The 23164-nt window shown below is 45.8% G+C and overlaps 1 protein-coding gene across 4 annotated transcripts in view; it reads left to right on the top strand.

Moving 5' to 3' along the window:
- The window catches only part of MLH1 (mutL homolog 1), a 42559-nt gene that overhangs the window by 8210 nt on the left and 11185 nt on the right, over window positions 1-23164 (top strand). For 3 of the 4 annotated variants that reach the window (XM_025884495.2, XM_025884520.2, XM_073902184.1), the window contains exons 5-14: window positions 719-791; window positions 1975-2066; window positions 3505-3547; window positions 3688-3776; window positions 5947-6059; window positions 8366-8459; window positions 9351-9504; window positions 15672-16048; window positions 17504-17652; window positions 19678-19725. In XM_025884495.2, coding sequence (XP_025740280.1) covers window positions 719-791; window positions 1975-2066; window positions 3505-3547; window positions 3688-3776; window positions 5947-6059; window positions 8366-8459; window positions 9351-9504; window positions 15672-16048; window positions 17504-17652; window positions 19678-19725 — 1232 coding nt within the window. The remainder of the gene's footprint in view (window positions 1-718; window positions 792-1974; window positions 2067-3504; window positions 3548-3687; window positions 3777-5946; window positions 6060-8365; window positions 8460-9350; window positions 9505-15671; window positions 16049-17503; window positions 17653-19677; window positions 19726-23164) is intronic. The other variant, XM_025884509.2, reaches the window with a different exon arrangement.

The raw sequence follows: 23164 nt of genomic DNA, 5'->3' as shown, positions 1-23164 counted from the left end.
ATGCTCCTGCTTGGGACCTCCAGTGGCTCCCCTTCCTTGGTGGTATGAAATCCAGAGCCATCCCTAAACAGCAACCCCCCCCCCCCCCCGCACTGTGCTCTCCATCCACCTTTTCAGCCTCTTCTCTGCACAAATTCCCAGGTGCCAGGTGTTCCAAAGCTTCTGTGCTTTTATGTTTTTCTCTTCCTGGATGGTCTTTGGTGCTTTCTCCCTGAAACTCTTCCTCTCTAGAGCCCAGATGAATTGTCATCTCTTCTGTGATGCTTTCAACCCCCTCCCCAGTCCCCAGCTGAATATTTGCTTCCCAGATCACTTAGCACGATGTTCTCCACTTTAGGGAAAAGTGTGTCCCCTAGATTGAGAGCTCTCCAGGGCCTTTCTTTGTTACCAGGGCCTCTGCAGGCCTGTCATGTGGTAGCCCCTCCATAAATGATTACAGAATTACTGAAAAAATTTTACTGTCACTGTAGGCAATGGCAAAACTATTGCTTTGTAGCTCAAAATTCAGGAACTAAAAAGCAACATTTGCTAGAAGAATAGGGATTTTTTTTTTTTGGTATCCAATTGGAATGATAATGGAATAGTAGAAAAAGAGGAAAATGGTAATTAAGACAGTAGATAACATGGTTATACCTTATTCTTGATATAATTTCTTTTTTACCCTTTGGATAGATATTCTGCTTCTATTGGATATTAATCTCTTATATTTTCTGTTAAGAGCAAATTATTCAGATGGAAAGCTGAAAGCTCCTCCTAAACCCTGTGCAGGCAATCAGGGGACCCAGATCACGGTAAGAATGGTACAAGGGAGTATAAATTGTTGAAAAAGAGCTTTGTAGAAATGCTGAAATAAAGAATAAAACTGTCTCAAAAAAAAAATAAAATTGTCTCTGAGTTTTCAAAGTAATAATAAAATGAATCTTTGCTGGTTAAAAGAAATAGCAAGATATTTCTCTCTAAACAAGAGGACTGATTATTGGCTTTTTTTTTTTTTTTTTTTGATTATTGGCTTTTATGGCATGGCAGCCTGTGTGTACTCCCGCCATCTTTTTTCAGAGACTGGCAGATTCTTTTATTGGGATGGCAGAAATCAGTGGCAAAGTAGTTGGCATTGAAAGGCCCTTTAAACTTGGCTCCAGAAGATGTGAGTTAGAGTCTCAGCCTTGCCACTCAGTGGTTGTGTGTCCAGAGGCAAGTTGTTTAGTGTCTCTTAACCTCACTTTTCCCGTCTCTCAAATGGAACAAAGAATATCTGCCCACTCAGAGGGTGTTTGAGTAATACAGTTGTATCATTAATCAGAGAAAATCTTGTATGCTGCCTTATGTCTATGGTGCCACATTTGGTCTCTTCCCGTTGTGTGATCCTACAAAGCCTCCCACTGTCATGTTATGCGTCCCACCCCTCTACCTCAGCCCCAGTTGGCACACATTTCCCTGAAGTCTCTAAACCCTAGCCTTGATAAAGCAGGCAGGAGGCAGAAATGAATGTGCTTCTAAGCGCATGTTGAGACAGATCTGGTACACAGGGTGGCCACAGTGTGATTTCCAAGAAGCCCAAATGATCTCAGAAATTTTATAAGAATTCTTAGTTTGGAAAATATGCTTGGATGCCATGTGATAGTATAATTATGGTAAATTTACATGTTTGCCCCCACTGAATCTTGTGCTTTCCTGGGTAAGACTGTGCTTTGTCTTCGTATTCCCAGTACAAAGCAAAGAGCCTGACCTAGAGATAGCCCCCTGTACCTATTTGAGAAATCAGTGAATGAATATGGGAAGCAGGAAAAATACCCTTTATTTCCTTTGTTAAGGCTGACTTATCTCTTGCCCCCCTCCCCCAATCAGTGCTTAGAACTGTACTGTTGGTAAGTATAGTTGGATTCTCTGCTGGCCAGCTTTAGGTAGACTGCTTGGGTCTTTATTTCCATGTATTTCTGTGAATTTACAAGGAAAAAAAATCAATCTTCATTTCAGGTGGAGGACCTTTTTTACAACATATCCACGAGGAGGAAAGCTTTAAAAAATCCAAGTGAAGAGTATGGGAAAATTTTGGAAGTTGTTGGCAGGTACAGTCCACAATCTGGGAGTGGTTCTTTGCCATCTCTCACCGAAGGAATTTGTGCCGGTGCTTGTAAATTGAGAACAGTTGGTGAGCTAGATGGAAAATGGCACATCGTGTTCTAGCCTCTGGATTGTTTCTGGTCAAGGTGTAGTTGCTAGTTCTGGGCTTTTTCTCATCTCCCTGGGAGAGAGCAGTTGGTCTCTGCATCAGTGAGGGTTCTTTGGTGGAAAGCAAAACAGATAGTCTCCAGCTAACTTGAGCCCAAAAGAAATTTATTGGAAGGCTAAGAATGGCAAGAAATGTCAGCAGCTGCTCCCTGGAGAGGATGAGAACCAGGCTGGCTTTGGGGATTAGATAGTGGCCCTGATACAGTTGTTTTCATTCTTTCCTGACTCTACTTAAGAGTCTGTTTCCTGGGAGAGTACATCTGATTGGTATGGCTTCCCCATCCCCCACCCCACCCCAGTCTGTCTGTGGGGAGATTCCTTAGATTGGCACTGTGAGGGTAATCAGGTGGAATGGGGAAGAGGTAGTTTCCCAAAGGAAGACTAGGGCCTGTTAAAAGAAGAAGGAGAAAGGGTTCAGGGCAGGTGAAAATAACATTATGTCCACTGTAGACTGACTTCATCTGCTGGTTCAGTGGATCCAGCGTGGGCTGTCTAAGCCTGCACATCCTTGAATCGTAGCAGAGATCTGTTAACTATTTTTCAGTATTTCTGAAAAGTCCAAAATGAATAAAACATTTGCTCCTCAGAAAGTGGAACATACTTCCACATCAATTTTCTTTGCTTTTCCCTGGAGTTGTATAAATCAGCATCAGAATATTAATTATCTCCTGGAAATAGAGGAGTTCTAGTTGGCTCTTTTGGTTCTAGGTGTGGTCAAGTGAATTCTTAATTGTCAGCTGAATGAATGCATTTTGCTAGACATAGTCCTTCAGTTTGTGGGGCCCATGAGGGAGGAATAATAAATAAATAATAGCCAACTGAGAAAAGACTGGGAGATGCTGAAACAGGGCCAGGGGCCGAAAAAGAAGTGGGTGAGGAGGGGGGTGTCTTGAGGGGCTCTGGGAGAGAATAAAAGAGTCCAGGAGTTGTAAAGGCTATATTCTCAAGATGCAAGCTGGACCTAGTGGGTTTACGAAAGTAAAACTGTAGGCAAGGAGGAGATTGTATTGAAATACCCTGAGTCTAGTCAGAACCCTACAAAAGTAAAAAACCCTGTTTTTTATTTGCTTCTGCCACATTTAGCATTGATAGCTCCCTGAAGTCTGCTGGCTTCTTTTCCTGTGGGTAAAATTTGATATATGGAGATATTCTTGACTGTGTATATCTTTGTTTAAATTACGTCACCCCACCAATTCATTTAACCAATAGGGAGTTCTGCCTTATATTGTGCATTTGGCCACTCTGCTTACTCTTTTGTTGTCTTTTCTTTACCAGGTATTCAATACACAATTCAGGCATTAGTTTCTCAGTTAAAAAAGTAAGTGGTTGGTTTATAAGGGATGGTTATGTATTAGAAAAAGGGATTTTTTTTTTAATAGTTCTCCTGAGGAGATAAGATTAGGATGTTTCATTCACAACTGTGAGACAGTAAGTTGTATTTTCTGCTCTGTTTATCAGCAAGGTGAGACTGTAGCTGACGTTAGGACACTGCCTAATGCCACAACAGTGGATAATATTCGCTCCATCTTTGGAAATGCTGTTAGCAGGTATGTTGATAATTCATCATATTTTGAAAAATCTACTTTCCATGTCTTGGTTTACCATTTATCACATGAGTTTGGAATCTATCAAAGTAGCACCTGCTTTAAGAGTTTGCTTTAATGAAATAGGCAGGCATTATTTCCATGCTCCACATTTGTTCGTGGAGTCATGATTTCAGGGAACCCACACTTCTTGGGTGCGTGTTATCTCCCAGATGCTCTGGCTGTAAATCAGTGTGTTCTCTTTAGTCTCTGTCTTCAAAATATTCACAGTGTAGTAGAATTTTTTCTTTTTTTCTTTTTTTTAAAGATTTTATTTATTTGAGAGAGAGAGAGACACAGTGAGAGAGAGAACACAAGCAGGGGGAGCGGGAGAGGGAGAAGCAGGCTTCCCGCGGGGCTCGATCCCAGGACCCTGGGACTATGACCTGAGCCGAAGGCAGACGCTCAACGACTGAGCCATCCCAGCGCCCCCCTAGTAGAATTTTTTCATCTTCCAGCGCTCCCTCTTTTCCTGATACTTCCCTTATCGTCACTTTGGGATTTCACTTACTATTGTTCAACATTTACTGTTTCCCATATTCTAGGCTTTGTGTCGGAGTTAAGGATGTAAAGACAAATAAAATATTCCCTGTCTGGTGGTGAGCAGACTTCTAAGTGAAGATCTAAGATCTTCATTGTCAGGGAAAGCCTCCGAGGTGAACTTGCAGTATAGATGCCTCACGGCCCTCCCTGGGAGGCAAAAACCACCATTTCTATCACAGAGTCCTAGCTAAATCTCAGGACTCTGCAAAGCCCAAAGTGCCCATGTCATAATCTGAGGGGAAAAATACTAAGGGCCCTCTATGTGCCAGGCATGGCCCAGATGAGGGGCATACACAGATGAAGAAGATAGCCCCTGGCTTCACTTTTTCCAAAAATCTTAGAAGCAGCAGTAGTCCCAGAGCCCAGTTTTCTACTTCAGAGGACAAATTACTCATTTCTTTGAGCAAAACCAAGCTCCTAACTAGGGAACAGTCAATTTGCTTTTAATTGCCCTCTTCTTTACTAATTGTTAATCAATTAAGTTTTTTAAACTCTCTTCCCAGAGCAGAGAGAGAACACTATTGTACAATGAAACTTGTAAGGGCTTCTTTATTATTTAAAGACTCAGAATTAGTCGTTAGGAAATTCCTAGGGACTATAAGAGATTAGAAATCTCACTGCGCAGCAGTTCCCAAAGGGTGTTTCCAGAACACCAGCCTCTTGAGTCATTTTGGGGAAGAAAGGGTCTGCTGGTTTACTGTGTGTGGAGAAACACGGCAAGCTGCATTCTCTGCTCAGACTCAGAGTACACAGTACTACTTGATAGCTTCCGCCGTACGTTCAGCAAATGCTCAGTGAATGCCTACTGTTTGCTGGGTGCTGTGCTGAGAAATACAGTAGGGCATAAAGCAGAGATGCTTCTTGCCCTCAGAGGACTCCTATCCCGTTGGAAAGACACATGAAATAATTATGCCATTCATTAGTGATTGTGCTAGATGTCTCAAAGGAACAATAGAAGGCACAACAGGAGAATCTCTCAAGGTCAGGGAGAGGGATAGTCAGAGAAAGCTCTTTGAAGGAGTAAGCCCAGACATATGAGGAATAAGGAGGAATTAACTAGCTACCAGTAGGAGCTTCCCAGGCAGAGGGACCCGCACTTGGGAGGATCCTCAGGCAGAGATGAGTGTGGCTTATGTGGGGACCACCTTTCACCCATTAACCTCACCCCCCCCATAAGCACAACCCTGAGGACACCACACTGGAGCCCCATTGTGATGTTCATATAGTAAGGGATTCAGTAGAAATGAGTCGTTTTGGAATTTCATCTTTGGGGTTTAGTTACTAAGATACATAAAAGTTTCAGCAGAATAAGGTCTCAGAGCTTGGATTTGTCATATGTCCCAGCAGTCAGAGCAGTGCTTAGCATAGAACATAAGTGCTTGAAAACAGTGATAGGGTGAGTAGCTGGGTAGATGGAGAGACAGACGGATGGATGGATGGGCCCAGAGGACCTCAACAAACCAAGTTTCAGGAGTCCTTATTTGGCCGAATTAGTTTATGAAGGAGCCCTGATTTTTCCAACTCTGATTCTTTATACTGTTTGAATTTTCCATTATTTTCAAGACACGCAAAATTTCTCTTTTTCAACCAGAGAACTGATAGAAGTTGGGTGTGAGGATAAAACCCTAGCCTTCAAAATGAATGGCTACATATCCAATGCAAATTACTCAGTGAAGAAGTGCATCTTCTTACTCTTCATCAACCGTAAGTAAAAAAGAACCATGTGGGGAAGTCTGTCCACAGGGAATTTTATGGGACCGTGGAAAAATTCCGAATCGACAGGCTTAATTACACCCAGCTGGATTACACCCAGCCTGAGGAGGCCGAAGTGTGGCTTGATTAGGAAGCATTTATAATTTCTAGCCCAAGTCTACTCAGCCCTCTGATATGTGCTCATTGCTGGCCTACTGTTGGCAGAGTGTGGTTGTTGCCTCTGGGAGAGGGCATCACCGACGCCTATGAGCCTGAACAGCTTCCTCCCTGCTGGCCTCAGAGCCTTACAAGCAGGCCCCAGGCCTTTGTTTGTTCTTGCCCTAGATCAATAGTCAGCTGTTTGAATCGCACAGCGGGACACAGGGAGGGGGTCCCTTGGGTGTAGGCAGTGTCATTAGTAAAGAAATGGAATGTTAAACCCCTTGGGATTTTTCTTTTTAAAGAATGAGTTATTTATGATAATGAGCAGTACTAGAAATCAGGGAGGAAATTAACTAAATTTGGATTTTTGTCAGATTCCTCTCTGGTCTTTATCTCACTGCAGGCATATTGTTTACATGATTGCTGCTTGTTGAGTAAATACTATTTTGCATTCTGTTTCTTTTTACTTGATTGCGTATAGTATGATTTTGAGAGAGTGTGACAGGGAGCCACACATGGGTCTAATTCAGTTTTTAATTTTCCAGCCAGAAATGCATCATGCATCTTGCCATTTGTTCAGTCCTTACATTTTTATCATATCGGTCCATTACCTTTATTGTTCAAAGCAATTTGTAATTATTTCATAGTTTTGTTGGCTTGCTATTGAAAATGGTATATTTCCCTGTTCCGTTTATAATGCTAGCCAGCCAGAAGTGTCCCAGATTATACATGTTTTACAACAGTTTTCCAGGCCATATAGAAACAGAGAAGAGGGAGTCAATATTTTATAGACACATTCTGTTAAACTGGTTTATATTATATTAGTAGGGTTTTTCCTACTTCATTAAGAAGGACTTAAGCCTGATCTGTAATAAAGCTGGCTCTAATCAAGGCTCAGAAACGATTTTCACTTGTTTTTCTAACCATGAAGAATACTGCTTTGTGACACATGTGTTGGCTTCAGAATAGATGAGCAGAAATCAGGGTAAGTGCCGCATGCGGAGCCCGTCTGTTCTGCTGGCGAGCTGTTTACCCCACGGGCTCTGCGTCAGCGTTAGCGAGTTTGTCACCGCACCGAGTTCCCACTAGCCCAGACGTCAGACTCTTAGGTGTATCGTCCAGTTATCTCCACACCATGCGCTCTCACTTAGGTGGTGGGCAAAGGAACACTCTTTCGGCGTGTCTCCAGTCCAGAAATCGCAGCAGAGGGGCTCTGGTCATGCCCTTGTCAGGGTCCACACCTGCAGGACCTAGACCTGCATGCTCGTGGCACGTGTCACCGAGGCCAGTGCCCTTGTTGAGGGCCCGTGGAGGTGGTGAGCGCTCAGAAAATAATGGTCTCCTCATTGGTAAGATCACAGGCTCTCTTCCCATTGGAAGTAAAACCATGGGACATATCCTTGGCTACACCAACCCAGGAGAACAGACCACCAGCAGGTCATCTGTCTGGGGAGAAAGGAGGGCTGTGTTTTCTGAAAACAGATTTTCCTCTGATTTTTGTCTTCTCTCCCCCAGGTTTTAGTGTTTTCCCACCCTCTTCAACCCTGGCTCATTTCCTGAATTACCTTAAACATACATTCAGATAGTTGTACTGCCTGAAGTGCCTGGAAAACTCTTTCTTACCCTTGTTGCTCAGTTGGGATACCCCACTGTTGGGAACCCCCCGTCCCCCGGGCACAGTTGGTTACTCCATCCTCCCACCACTTGGCACACACATCTGTTGTGGTGCTTACCACCTGGAACTGGAGTTCATGTAGTCGCCAGCGTATTGTCCCCAAGCCCATTGCATATGTGACAGGCAGCCAGTGTGTATGTGCAGCCTGAAAAGTCTGAGAGCTGACAGCACACACTGCCCACCGTGCCGGGCAAGGGCAAAGGTAGTCCTCCCGGGCTGACTGAGGGAAGGGAAGCGGGGAGGCAGAACTTACTGCCTCCCATGGTCCTGTGACTTGGCTGAGAGGAGAGAGCCCGAAGCCCAGAGCCAGATGCTGGTGGATAGCAACACATTAAAAGAGGCCTTTCTTTCCCGGGGTCTGCTGAAGATGTCTCTCCAGAAGTGTTTTTTGTGAATGATTTCATGGCATGGTACAAACGTGCACCTGTTGCCTCTCCCTTCAGGACAGTTTTGAGCTGGTTATGTTCCTTTTATCTTCTAGATCGTCTGGTAGAGTCAGCTTCCTTAAGAAAAGCCATTGAAACAGTGTATGCTGCATATTTGCCCAAAAACACACACCCATTCCTGTACCTCAGGTAAGGCAGCGTCAGACTCCTCACCCGAGACTCACAAGGAACAAATTCTGTCCAGCTGTCCTCTTGAAAGAGATGGGCTTGCTCATAGCTCTAGCAGAGTGGATCCCATCCGCCACTGGCAAAAGGAGGTTCTGTCCTTTCTCACAGGTGAAGGGCATAGTTTGCCTTCATTTACTCACGCAACAGAGTCTCACTGAGGGCCTCCCGTGTGCCAGCCCCCGTGTTGGTGAAACCAAGGTGAATAACGGATCTTGCCCCCGAACCAGCCAGAAGCTGCCCCCTAACTGGCAGAAAAACCCCTTCCTTCTCCACGGTCCTTCCAGTGCCCTCTCCTGACACAGATTCACCTTGCGGTCACGGAGCAAACAGTGAAAGATGGATGTGGAGCCGAGGCAGTCAGGTGATAGCTGGCACAGCGTCTAAACTGACTTTTACATTACATTTTGATGATAGAACATTCTCTCACGTGTACTCTTATTTCGATCTTCATAATACTGAAAAGTAAGTAGGGAACAGGTTCATGGTTACAGATGAGAAAACCCATCCACAGGGGTTAAGTGACTTGCTCCAGGTCATGCAATAAGAAATTCCACTAGTTCTGGAACGATGGTAACAGCTGATGTATAATAAATATGCCAGGTAAAAACACGCAATGTGCTTTGCATGAATTTAAGCCCCACCACGTGTTATATCCGCTGTACAGATGAGGAGACTGAAGCAAAGAAAGATGATGTCACTGAGCCCAGGCTACACAGCTTCAGAATCCAGGTCGCTAGGACTTGACCCGGAAGTTTTGACCGCTATGTCATTTGAACCCACAAGTCTGCTGGCGAGAATTGTTTTCCCCATTCCCCGCCACCCGAAGTAATAGTTTGCTTTTCTTCCTGCCAGCTTAGAGATCAGCCCCCAGAACGTGGATGTCAATGTGCACCCCACAAAGCACGAAGTTCACTTCCTGCATGAGGACAGCATCCTGGAGCGGGTGCAGCAGCACATTGAGAGCAAGCTCCTAGGCTCCAACTCCTCCAGGATGTACTTCACCCAGGTGAGGGTGCTCTCCGTCCGGCCCTGCCTCTGGTGCTTTTGCCACCACCTGAAAATGTGGCCCATCAGACACGAGAGCCCAGAGTTTTGCTTGTTGCTTTAGGACTGTCTTTCCAAGGATCACTCGGATAGTTTTCCTTTGGTAACTTTTCCTTTTTTGAACCTAACCATGAAAGGATTATGTTATCCCTGTTCCTAGAGTCAGGAGGCCTGCGGTCTCACTCTGCCTCCATCTACGACCTTCGACTGACTTCTCAGTTTTTCATACAAGCTGTCTGAAGCAGAATAAGGGCACCTCTTCCATGCATTCATCTTCCCTGGGGATGGAGGGGGCTAAGCCCACATTCACAGGGCAGAGTGGAGGGGCGGGGCCCCTGGGAGGCAGTGGGACAGTGGGAGGAGCAGGGCCTTAGTGTCAGACGGGCCTGGGTTACCACCATGTGACTAACCTTCCCTGGTCTCCCTGGCTCCCTCATTGAGGACTGAATTGGTCATCATCATCTCGGAGGGTGGTGACAAGCAGTAGGTGGAAGTGTCCCGATGCAGGGCCTGGCACCATCCACCTTATTATAATTACCCAGGTTCTAAGTGCTTATGGTTCTAAGCTACTCCCAGCTCTCCGGGGCCTCAGGTTTCCTGTCTGTAAAATGGGGGATAATACGATCTCCAGTATCCCATCCCAGTTCTGCCAGGATGGGATTCTAGGCAGCACATGGTGAGAGTGTGTTCAGAAGCACAACAGACCCCAGAACTAGAGAAACAGAAATAAACAGAAATATCCCCCCTCCTCTCCCCTCCCTCCCTCTCTAAAAAAAAAAAAAAAAAAGTGGGGGTGTCGGGGCACCTGGGTGGCTCAGTTGGTTAAGCATCTGATTCTGGATTTCAGCTCAGGTCATGATCTCAGGGTTGTGGGATTGAGCCCCAAGTCAGGTTCTGCACTGGGCATGGAGCCTGCTTGAGATTCTCTCTCCCCCTCTCCCTCTCCTCTTCCTCCCCCCTAAAAAAAAAAGAAAAAGAAAAAAAGAAATGGAAGCACCGGGTCCTGCAAGCAGAGAGTGGGCTTCTGGGAGCCTACTTCACAGAAAACGTTTTAAGTTCCCAAGCCAGTGAATGCTTCCCATAGGAAACTTCATGGAAAGCCCCTCTCTGGGAGGCGCCATGGGCACAAAGCAGTGAGGGTAAATGCCGTGGGGGCAGCCCTACCACCTCTGGAGCCCAGGCCGAGGCTTGGGTGGTGAGTCCGCGAGGGTCGCTGCTGATGCCACCTGAGAGGTGTGTGTGGCAGGTGGGCAGAAGGCAGTTCTGCCTGGGAACCAGCGCTCAGTCTTCTGTTAGTTTTGCTGGACCCCTGGTGCCACACAAATCCTTGCAGTGCCGGTGGTTGAGATATAAAACTTTTAGGAAGAATCCTGTGGTCAAGTGGGGAAAGGACAGCAGAGGGGCATGATGGAGGTCCGCAGCTATTTGGGAGAAGCAGTGAGGGGTCTGGGGGGTCTGGTCTGGAGGTGGCTCCACTCCCAGATGGTTGAAGATCTGGAATTGCCAGGACCTGGCAAAGGTGTGGCTGGCGGGGAGCGGGAAGACAGCCTCAAAGTATGAGGTGAAAATAAGGAGCACATTGTCTGGGCCAGAGTGGTTGTCTTGCTCTGTCCTAGCTGAGATCGAAAGAAAGATTTGCCAGAGGTCCTGGAGTGTGTCTGTGGCTGCACTGGGGAAGGAACTTCTCGTCTTCCTCCTTGTCTTATTTTGCAGGAGTCAGGTTCATTTAGTTAGCTTACTTTGTATTTTCCCAGAGAATTCTGCATAGTCCTGACCTGTGTGCCTTCAGAAGGAAAGTGGGTTTCTGGATCAGACAGCCTGCCTCTGTTGGTGCAGTGGCACAAGCCTTGGAGCATTGCTGTGGGTGGTGGGGTCCAAACTCAGAGCTGTCCCCACTCTGCTGGGGGCATCAGAATACCTTCTCTCCCACTCCACAGCTTTGTCTTGCACAACACTGCCCAGGGCCTACGGCACAAGCCCTGGTTTGCAGGGAAACTTTGGTATGGAAATCAGGAAGCCTGGGGGCTCTTGGGGTTTGTGGCAACTCTATCCTGTTGGACAAGGTGTTTCACTCTTCTGGACCTTAAAATTACTATCTGCAAAGTAGTTCTGTTAATTTCTGCTTCTGTGGCTATTGCAAGGCAAATGAAGCAAATACATTTGACCTTTACACAGCGCAGGGGTTGGGGCACCGACCCTGTAGGCAGTCAAAAATCTGACTCTCCAAAACTTTTAACTCCTATTAGCCTACTGTTGATCAGAAGCCTTACAGATAACATAAACAGTCGACTAACACATATTTTGTATATGTGTTATATATTGTATTTTTATAGTAAAATAATCTAGAAAAAAACTGTTCCTAAGAAAATCATAAGGAAAAGAAAATACATTTACAGCACTGTATTACTAAAATTCTGTATACAAGTGTGGACCCATTGTGTTCAAATCTGCTTTGTTCAAGGGTCAGTTATAGTCACTTCATTTGCGTGTTTACTCTGCAAGGGTTTTATATTATCCATGAAGGGAGGTTTTTCCTTTTTGAGCACATTTGCTACTTTATTTAACTTTTTGTTATTTAGCTCATTATTGAATATTTCTAAGTACACATGGAAGTAGATATTATACAAATAATCCATGTACCTGTCACCGAGCTTCAACAGCCATCAGCATTTTGCCATATATGTTTTCTCTTTCCCTTTCTAACTTGAGGGTGGGGAAAGAGTGGCAGTTTTTTGTTTTTGTTTTTGTTTTTTAATTTTTTTTAATTTAAATTCAATTATCCAACATATCATGCATCATTAGTTTTTGATGTAGTGTTCAATGATTCATTAGTTGCGTATAACACCCAGTGCTCATTGCAATACGTGCCCTCCTTAATGCCCATTACCCAGTTACCCCATTCCCCCACCCACCTCCCTTTCCGCAACCCTCAGTTTGTTTCCTGGTGTCAAGAGGCTCTCATGGTTTGTCTCCCTCTCTGATTTCTTCCCATTCAGTTTTCCCTCCCTTCCCCTATGGTCCTCTGCACTATTCCTTATATTACACATATGAATGAAACCATGTGATAATTGTGTTTCTCCTATTGATTTATTTAACTTAGCATAATCTCCTCCAGCTCCATCCATGTTGAAGCCAGTGTTGGGTATTCATTCTTCCTGATGGCTGAGTAATATTCCATTGTGTATATGAACCACATCTTCTTTATCCATTCATCTGTTGAAGGGCATCTCTGCTCCTTCCACAGTTTGGCTATTGTGGACATTGCTGCTATGAACATTGGAGTGCATGTGCCCCTTCTTTTCACTACATCTGTATCTTTGGGGTAAATACCCAGTAGTGCAATTGCTGGGTCATCGGGTACTATTTTCAACTGTTTGAGGAACCTCCATACTGTTTTCCAGAGTGGTTGCACCAGCTTGCATTCCCACCAACAGTGTAGGAGGGTTCCCCTTTCTCCACATCCTCGCCAACATCTGTCGTTCCCTGACTTGTTAATTTTAGCCATTCTGACTGGTGTGAAGTGGTATTTCATTGTGGTTTTGATTTGTATTTCCCTGTTGGCAAGTGATGTGGAGCATTTTTTTTTTAAAGATTATTTATTTTAGAGAGAGAGCGCGCACAAATGGGAGGAGCAGGGAGAGGGAGAGAGAATCTCAAGCAGACTCTGCACTGAGCATGGAACCCAATGTGGGGATCAGTCTCACAACCCTGAGATCATGACCTGAGCTGAAACCAAGAGTCAGACGCTTAACCGACTATGCCACCCAGGTGCCCCAAGGGAAAAGAATATTTTAACCAACTGAGCCACCAAGGCGCCCGGGAAAAGAATATTTTAAGCGCACTTCAGGCATTTACTTTTTTCCCTAGTATTTTATTATGCGTTTTAAAAATATCTTTTCCTTATATAATCACAACGTCCTTTTTTATACATAACAAAATTAATAGTAATATCATTTAATATCTAGTCCATATTCTAATGTCCCAACTGTCCAGAAAAGATCCTTTTATAAAGTAGCTTCATTGAAATACATATTCAGTTAAGTTCTACTCACTATAATTGTTGTCTTTTAAATCTCTTTTAAGTCTCTTTGAAACCAGAAAAGTCCCTGTACACTTTTTTTGTTGTTCTTATTGGCTTATTCTAAAGGCTTCTTGTAGAATAATGCACATTTCTGGCTGATTGCTGCTTCTTAGTGTCATTTAACTTGTTCTAATCCTCCACATTTCCTGTAACCTGGGAATTCCTATAAACTGGCATGATTACATTCAGATTTGTGAATGAGATTTCTGTGTGAGAATTTTTGATAGATGATGCCATGTACTTTCTGTCACGCCCCAGCAGGAGGCGCATACTGACTTGTTATGTCATTTTGGTGATAAGACTCATCTGTGGGTTCAGCTGGTGACAGCCTGTTTCCTTCATTGTCAAGTTCCCCAGGAATATTTAGCTTAATGGTTTCACCACTCATTGATGACCATTACCTGAATCAGTTATTTCACTAGGATCGCAAGATTATGGTTTTCTGATTTTATCGTTTTCTCTCAATTGATTGTAATTCTTCTGTGTACAATAACTTTAGAGCTTTTTGGTTATCCTGAAATACAGTTCACAGTAGAAAGTAAGGGTAAATGCTGAGTTCTGTCCCTTTAATTATCTGTGTGCAAAGGAATGAGTTCATGTCCGAGCGATTTCCAGTGGTGTTTAATGACTTTGTCCTCTCTCTTTCCCTCTCCCTTACCATCTTTTTCTTTTTCTCTTAATATTTTATCAAAGCTGTTAACAAAGCAATATAATTTAGTTAATTATAGTCATTTTTCTTTTGGATCCCCAAATTATCCAATCTTAGACCAACAAAAACCCCTTCAAACTGGTGCTCTTGTCATTTTGACCCAATTCCATTAGTCTTTGATGGTTTCTTGTTTCTCAAGAGAAGATGTTGTAGGCTCACTCTGTACTTTCCAAGCCCAAGCCCTGGAATTGGCCATTTCTCTAAGGAACTCTGGTTTATTTTAGTGGGGATGGTATTTAGAGACTATAATCTGGGATCAGGGGGTCCTTATTGCTGCTGGGTGGTCATTGCTTTAGGCCTTTCCAGTGGACAGAGCTAGGAAATTGTATATCTAAAAATAGACAAACTAGTGGCTGCCAGGAGCTAGTGGGGAGGGGAGAATGGTGAGTTTTTGTTTCATGGGTACAAAGTTTCAGTTTGGGACATTGAAAAAGTTCTAGAGATAGATAGTGGTGATGGCTGCACAATGATGTGATGTACTTAATGCCACAGAGCTGTACACTTAAAAATGGTTAAATGATAAATTTTATGTATATATTACTACAATTAAAAAATGAAATCCTCTTATGGAAGCAAAAAAAAAAGGAAACACAAAAATATAAGGACTTTACACTAATATTCCCCATTTCAAACCAATTTTAAAATTATAAGGATTTTTCTGAATTTTTGTATTTTTACTGGTGTATCTTTTTCAGAATTGCTTCTATATTAATACTTCTGTAATGATGATTATACCTGGTTCTAGCTTCTTTCTCCAGTACTGCTCCACTTTGGGATCTGGACTTCTTTTTTTTTATTTAAAGATTTTACTTTTTAAACTAATCTCTACACCCAGTTTGGGGCTCAAACTTAACCCCAAGATCGAGAGTCGCCCCTGGGACCTGAACTTATTTATTTCATATTCTGAATCGTCCCACTGCCGCCTTTTTTTTTTCCATGTGGATTCTACTCTATTGAAACATATAGGACAGAATATAGAAAGAGTTCAGCAAAAACATAAAGTGAATCATATATTACATAAATGCCATTGAGCTTGAAAAACCACAGTGGCTAGGAATCTTATTTATTTAAAAAAAATTTTTTTTGGGTGCCTGGGTGGCTCAGTTGGTTAAGCGACTGCCTTCGGCTCAGGTCATGATCCTGGAGTCCTGGGATCGAGTCCTGCATCGGGCTTCCTGCCTAGCAGTGAGTCTGCTTCTCCCTCGGACCCTCTTCCCTCTCGTGCTCTCTATCTCTCATTTTCTCTCTCTCAAATAAATAAATAAAATCTTTAAAAAAATAAAAAAAATAAAAAATAAATAAAATTTTTTTTAACCCACTACCTTCTTTTTTGACACAGACTTTACTACCAGGTCTTGCTGGCCCCTCTGGGGAGGTGGTTAAATCCACAATGGGTGTGACCCCCTCATCTACTTCTGGAAGTGGCGACAAGGTCTATGCCCACCAGATGGTCCGCACAGATTCACGGGAACAGAAGCTCGATGCCTTTCTACAGCCCGGGAGCAAGGCCGTGTCCATTCAGCCTCAGGACGTTGTCCTAGAAGACAGGACCGATGCTTCCAGTGGCAGGGCTGGGCAGCAAGATGAGGAAATGCTTGAACTCCCAGAGCCTGCTCAAGTGGCTGCCAGAAATCAGGGCACGGAGGGAGATGCAACAGAGGGGACTTCAGAAACAGCAGAGAAGAGAGGGCCCCCTTCCAGCCCGGGCAACCCCAGGTATGGACTTTAGGAGGAGTGCAGCCTGCCTCTGCTGTTCTTAACTGAAACCGCCTCTGTCTTGACTCGGCATGAAGCACCTGCCGCTTCTCTCTGCCTCACCTGCCCTCTGCCTCCAATGGGACAGTGCTCTGCCTTGTCCGCTCTCCACCTTTGACCATGGCTTGAGAGTCCCCCAGTCAGTGGCCTTTGAGATATCTTAAATGTCCGTGGTTCCAAGCATGAGTTAAACACACATCAGAAAAAAAAATAAGATGTATCTTTTATTTTTAGTACTGGGTTTTGATAACGCCTCAATAGCAGAGGTGGCCAGAGAGAACCCTAAAATATCCAGAGGATTCTCCTTCATCGCCCTCAAAGCTGCTTCCACTCCTCTCAAGAAAAACGCATTTTCTCAGTTCAAATTATGAAGCCCCCGAAGCCTGGGGGCTGGTGGTGAGCATGGGAGAAGGGCGGATGGAAGAGCGGCTGTCATTTCCCTGCTTTCCCGGGACGCTCCTTCCCCAGCAGGCTCGGGGACGCGCCTGGGCTCAGGGTGAAGGCGCCCGCCCAGGGCTGTGCATCTGCCCAGCGCTGAGTGGCTATCGGGGTTTGGATGGGTTACTTGACTCCAGTTTCTCATTGCCAAGCCCATCTAGCAATACAGTGTGTAGGGATGTCTCCAGGGAATCATCAAGGGTGCTGCCACCTGTGGGGAGCCCACTCTGTGCCAGGTACTTTACGTACACTATCTCGTGTCATGCAGGGCAGGGTTACGTGTCTCTCTGTCACTGGGGGAACTTAACACCACCAAGCTCTTTACCACATAGCAGTCGAAAGAAATCTGTGAAACCAGAAATGAGACTGTATCACTCCTCAGCTGAAAACCCACACTTCCCCCTGCACTTGGGTGCACCTGCCCTGCTCCCCCTTCAGCCTCCCCGCTTTCCCTCTCCTGCGGGGTGCTCGGCCACTCCACTGTGTGGCTGGCCTGAACTGCCTGAGCTCCCCCACCCCCTTTGTTCTCCCTGTGCTCTGGGCCTAGGAAAACTACCTTCTTGCCACTCAGGCCTCCACTCATGCGTGACCTCTTGCCAGAGGCCCTCTCACTGCCCCATCATCCTGTTACCTTGTTTATTTTTCTTAGCATTTTCTGCTACTTCAAATGATCCTTTTTCTGTGGCTGACTCCCCAACTAGAAAGTAAGCATGCTGAGGGCCGGCACCTTGTCTGTCTGGTGCGTGGCCGCGGCAGGCTCAGGGTCAATCCGAATGGCAGGGTGTGGGGTGCAGGAGAACAGACCGATCTTGCTAGTCTGCCGCCCACACAAGGACCCCGCCCCAGACATGCAGAGCCAGCACGAGAAGCTGCTCCCTTTTCCAAAATGCAGTATGCAAAATTTGGCTGACTTAAAAAAAAAAAAAAAAATGTTTTTAAGGATAGTCATGATCTGCCGGCTCCTTATCTTCGTTGCAGAAAGAGGCCTCGGGAAAGCTCTGATGTGGAAATGGTGGAAGATGATTCCCGAAAGGAAATGACAGCAGCATGTACCCCTCGGCGGAGGGTCATCAACCTCACCAGTGTGCTGAGCCTCCAGGAGGAAATCAGTGAGCGGGGACATGAGAGTACGTGAGTGCCGGCGGTTGTGGGGCCTCCGAGGGCCAGAGCTGCCAACGTCAAATTGTAGGAAATGCAGCATTGACAGTAGGGCAGCCACTGCGCATGCCGAGCACACCTCCCTTTCCTCAGCCGCAGCGGCAGCAGCTAAAGGCCGTTTTCTTTTTTTTTACAGATTTTATTTATTTTTCAACAGAGACACAGTGAGAGAGGGAACACAAGCAGGGGGAGTGGGAGAGGGAGAAGCAGGCTTTCCACTGAGCTGGGAGCCCGATGCGGGGCTCGATCCCAGGACCCTGGGATCATTACCTGATCCGAAGGCAGACGCTTAACAACTGAGCCACCCAGGCGCCCTGAAAGACCATCTTCAACTGGGAGGGAAGGGAAAAAGTAGTCTCTGGTTTTAATTATAGTTGATCTGTATTCTCACTAAAGCCTAGCAGCCAGAGTAAAGGAGTCATTTACATAATCTTCAATTCGTTTCTTAGCTTAAAGCGGTGTGATGACCCACAAGAGTCTAATCTGTGGCCTACACGGTGTGTGCTCTTGCTAAAGCGCACAGGCTTTGGAGGGCCCCGAGGGGATATCCTGGCACTACCACTTCCACTGTGTGACCTTGGAGTTGTGACTTAACCTTGCTCTGTATCGGTTTTTCCTCATCTGTAAAATGGGATTAATTTTGCTCTTGAAGCTGATTGTGCTGATTAGAGATGAAATGTAAGTAAGGAGTACTTGTTACAGAGTAAGGAGTCAATAGATATTTTTATATCCCGAAGACAAAGCCATAAATCAGTATCACCTTCCTCAGAACTAGTGTTTCAGAATACTTGAGTATAGAGCTCCGTTTTGGTCCTGTTACTTCAAAACTAGCTACCGTGGTTTTAGGAATTCAAGGGGGCTAGTCCTGTCCCGGGCACGAACTGAGCAAGGATTGAGGAGTAGAACAGCAGCTTGGCCCAAAGGGCCATCCGCACCTGGTGAGTCAGACACTCGTGCTCCAAGTGTAGACAGCACGGCTCCGGGCTCCACACAGCGGCTCTGCAGTTGGGTCCACACGGGTTAGTCATGGCCTTTCCACGTTTCATCTCTAACACGTTTCCTGGTTAAAATAGTTGTGCTTCAGCGCTGTGTCTTAAAATATGACAATCTAGATTAGATTGTAAAGCCCTGAGTGGCCGGGGAGCAGGTTAGCACTTTTCACACTAATCCTCCACCTTTTTTTTTTTTTAAGATTTTATTTATGAGAGAGAGCACAAGGAGGGGCAGTGGGAGAGGGAGAAAAAGACTCTCCACTGAGCAGGGAGCCCAATGCGGACTCAATCCCAAGACCCTGGGACCATGACCTGAGCCAAAGGCAGACACTTAACCGACTGAGCCACCCAGGTGCCCCGATCCTCCACCTTCTAAAGCACTGCTCTGACTCTGGCCCCTATGTTTTCCTCTGTCCCAGTCTCCTCTTGTTTGAACGAGTTCAGGAAAGCCTCTGTTTGTTTGCCTTTCCTTGTTCCTCCCCTCTTTTTCAGCACTCTGGGCCTTTGTCCACATGTGGGCAGAGCCGTAGGTGTCACTACACGTGGGAGGGGTAAAAGCTTCCTGTGACTGAGGTCTTGCCAGCTGTAGAAGTAGCTGCCAGTTGGCCTCTGATTTTTATTTCCAGGAAGACTTGCTCCAGTTGTTCTTTACTTCCGGTTATTGGCTTTCAAGCTGGGAGCTTTTAAAACCATTTGAAACAATGTAAGAGAGGTGGGCTGCTCCTTGATTTATTTAGGGGGCTTGTTCACAGTAGTTTCAATTGACAGCCTCCCTCAGAGTTGGAGTTTACTTCAACTTCCTGAAGAGTTTGTATCCCTTATGTAAAGCAGGCTATTTAGAGTGTCGAGAAATTTCTGACTAGTTGCATACTATTTTCAGTGCATTGTCAAGCTAACCTGCGTCAAGTTTGGTCAGGTTTGGAGTCTATTGCTGAGGCTCGGATGATGAATCTAAATGTTCCTGAACTATGTATTTGTACACGTTATCTCATTTAATTCTAGAATCGTCTTGTGCGGGAGGCAGGGCAGCTGCTGTTACCTGTTTTGAAGGTGAGGACATGGAATGGAAGATGGAGAGGACAGGAGAGGACAGACGAGTTGGAACATCCCCGCGATCAGAAGCGGGCCCAGGGACACATGTCACCACGGGCGGGTGGTGACTGGCATGGCCTGCACACGAGGTGGCTGGCCCAGGACTCAGAGGCTAACCAAACCAGTGGCGTGTGGGGGCATGTGCCCCTGGTGATTTGATCCCTGCCACCGAGGCTGGTTTTTCAGGTGCGCCGGTGTAGAGTCTCAGGGAAAGCATGTAGTGCCTGTCGTGTGGGAGTGGAGTGAGCCAGACAGGCTCTGCGGCAGCCCCTGCCAGCCACACCATTCGCTTGCCCAGTGGGAAGTTGTGAACCTTTTCGGGGCATCGTCTTCCTGCTCCACAGCACGATAGCACTGCTACAGCCTTTACAGGGCCCTGGTGATGATCAGCCGGGATACCGCACGCATGCGTCGTAAGCTTGGGCCTCTGTCTGACGGGAGGGGCCTTGGGTCCTGCCCCCTGTCATGTGTTTTAGGCCTGAGGCCCCAGGTGGGGCAAGCTGCTTGTCCTCAAGGTGAAGGCTGTACAGGATTGCCCTGAAGCTCCAATTTGGTGAGGAAGGCCACTTGCCTTAGCACTCCAACAGCCCGGCTGTTCCCACACAGGGGCTAGCCATGCCCCTAGCCCAGGAGAGAAGTAAGGGGTGCTCTCCTTGGACCGAAGTTCCTCATTGTGCTCATTTGTGTGACTGTTCGATCAGTGTATTGTCTGTGCGGGGACCGTGTCTGTCGCACACACTGCGTCACCCTTGCTGTCCACAGAGTGCCTGGCAGGTGGACTCATAGATATTTGCTGATACAGCGTGTACATGATTGAGAGGAGTCGCCTGAGAGGTGAATCTTTCTTCTAAAGGATGTTAAAGTCGGACACTCAACCAGGCAGCTCTCTTGAGTCTGCTGGATTTCCGCAGCCTTGGTGGGCACACTGATCAGCAAATGAGAGTAGTTTTTGGCCCAGTATCCACTCAGTTCCACGGAATTCGGCTCATCTCAGATTAGTAATGACTGAATTTACGTGCGAGTCCCAAACTTTGGATCTATTAATTTTTTTTTTTTTTAGATTGTATTTATTAATTTGACAGAGAGAGAGAGAGTGAGAGCAGGAACACAAGCAGGGGGAGTGGGAGAGGGAGAAGCAGGCTTCCTGCTGAGCAGGGAGCCCGATGTGGGACTCGATCCCAGGACCCCGGGATCATGACCTGAGCCGAAGGCAGACGCTTAACGACTGAGCCACCCAGGCGCCTGGATCTATTAATTAATGAGGACAAGGAATGTTGTAATTTTTTTGCTATCGTTTGAATGTGAATGTGTTTAACATTTTACCCACTGTTTTACTTTATTTTCTTGGTCTTTGGCGAACGGTCCTGGGTGTCAGTGTTCATACTTTCATATGGCTTGTTCCCAGGTGATCGTTTCCTTTGGTACATGAAATCAGCTTGGCAGACATTTGTCAAGTATGTTCTCTGCACAGAATGCCTGGTGCCGGGGCCCAAAGCATAGGGGGAGGTGAATGAGCCTTGACCCCTGCCGTACAGGATACCGTGGTGGTGTGGGGAGTGTTGAGTAAATAAGTGGCTACAACATCAGGTAAAATGAAAGTAACAGAGTTAGAAGGCCACATCAGCCGAGCCCAGGGTGAGACCTGCCGGGGAGGGCTTCAGATCATCTCCTGACAGCCACCAGAGGCTGTGCACCCAGGGGCTTCTGCAAGGCCATCTGGCATGGCGCCAAGCTCCTGCTCTGCACATGGCCATGAAGAACTAGAGGACCCGTCGCACTTCCTTCGGGTTTGGCTTTCCTCGCTCCTGAGTGAGACCAGGGCCTCCATTGAGAACTCAGCTGTGTGGTTTGGCATTGAAGCCAGAAGGATCTTGTCCATTTTGCTGCTGGCAGAATGGCAGGGAAATGCCCACAGACTTCTGATGCTGTGGAGATAGTTAGAAGACAGATGAAACAGAGGCCCTTGGGTCCTGATAAGAAGTCGTGAAGGAGGTCCAAGTAGCCTCAGGAAGCCCAGGGAAGAAAAGGCCTGCCTGGCTGAAGGAGCGACTCTGGAAGCCCCAGGCCAAGCCGGCAGCCGCTTACTCCCTTCCCTGCCCAGGCTGGCAAGGCCGCACCTCGGTAGCTAGGATGCGTCAGAGGGTTCCATGAAAAATTCGTATGGAAAAATCTCTGACCCTTTTTTTAGTGGATTACACTGCTTTCTCTTTCCTCCAGTGCCTCATTATTCAAGATTATTCGATGTTCTCCAGCTTTTAAAATAATCATTTTCCGCCTACGCAGTACATCCTGTAGAGACATTGAGTTTCCAGTGGGAACAGAGGGGAACACTTCATTCTAAAAATGAAGAAAATAAGTCTCTTTTTATTGGGGGTTGAGGGGACAGAGAGTGTTACAGAACTTATGTAACAGTATGAGAATTCATTTGTGGTGCCCAAGCTAAAAAAGAAAAGTATAGTGAAAACGTGGTATACAGACCCTTCCCTGTGGTCCGCAGACCCTCTTCCCCTACCCCCCTTTATGGTGGTGGTATTTTTACTTACACACGCATACACACACACACAGATGTATTCGTAAATCAAAAATCAAATTTATAAAATACATACATAGGATCTACACAAGAAAACACGTGAACACCTGCTTAAGAGATAGAGCATTGTGGGTTTCATCCCCTTTGAAGCTCTCAGGTGCTTCTTCCCTAAACTGTCCCCTTCCCTTCTCCCTTAGAGGTAACCACTATCTTAAATTTTATGATTGTTATTTCTTTTCAATATAGTTTTACCACCCATATTTGTAGCCCTAAAAAATTTGTTCAGTTTGCAAGTTTTAAATTTTACATAAATGGAATCGTATTATAAGGGGTTTTTTTTGGTGTGTGTGTGTGTGTGTGTGTGTGTAATATATATATGAAACACACATACACGCACATTCTGTTCCTAGAATTCATCCATCTTACTACATATAGCTCTGGTTTGCTTTTTCTGTGTAATAGATTCCACTTGGTGACTTGGTTGTTCATTCTGCTGTTGAAGGACATTTGGATTCATATGGCCTCATCTCTGCCTCCTCGTACCCGTCCCGCTCCTGGCCATGAGAGATTCAAGAGCTTGGCACACTAGTTGGGAAGCTCGGCTGTGGGTATACACTCAGCAGAGCTGCTGCTGGGTCATAAAATGATAAACTGTTTTTCAAAGGGGTCAGATAAATATACCCATGGTTGGTCCCACCAACAGTGTACGGAAGCTGCATTTGTTCTGCTTCCTCTCCAACATTTGACCTTGTCAGACTTTTTGCCAGTTTGGTGTTCGTGAAATGGTAGCTAATGGTGGTTTTATTCGCATCTCCCTGATTACTCTGAACTTAAGGATGTCTCCCCTTCCGGTAAGTGCCTTTTCTA

The sequence above is a fragment of the Callorhinus ursinus genome, unplaced genomic scaffold, assembly GCF_003265705.2.
Source record: "Callorhinus ursinus isolate GAN/ISIS: 27379988/994484 unplaced genomic scaffold, GSC_fseal_2.0 scaffold1, whole genome shotgun sequence".
NCBI classification, from domain to species: Eukaryota; Metazoa; Chordata; class Mammalia; order Carnivora; family Otariidae; genus Callorhinus; species Callorhinus ursinus.
This window is presented reverse-complemented; position numbering and strand designations above follow the sequence as displayed.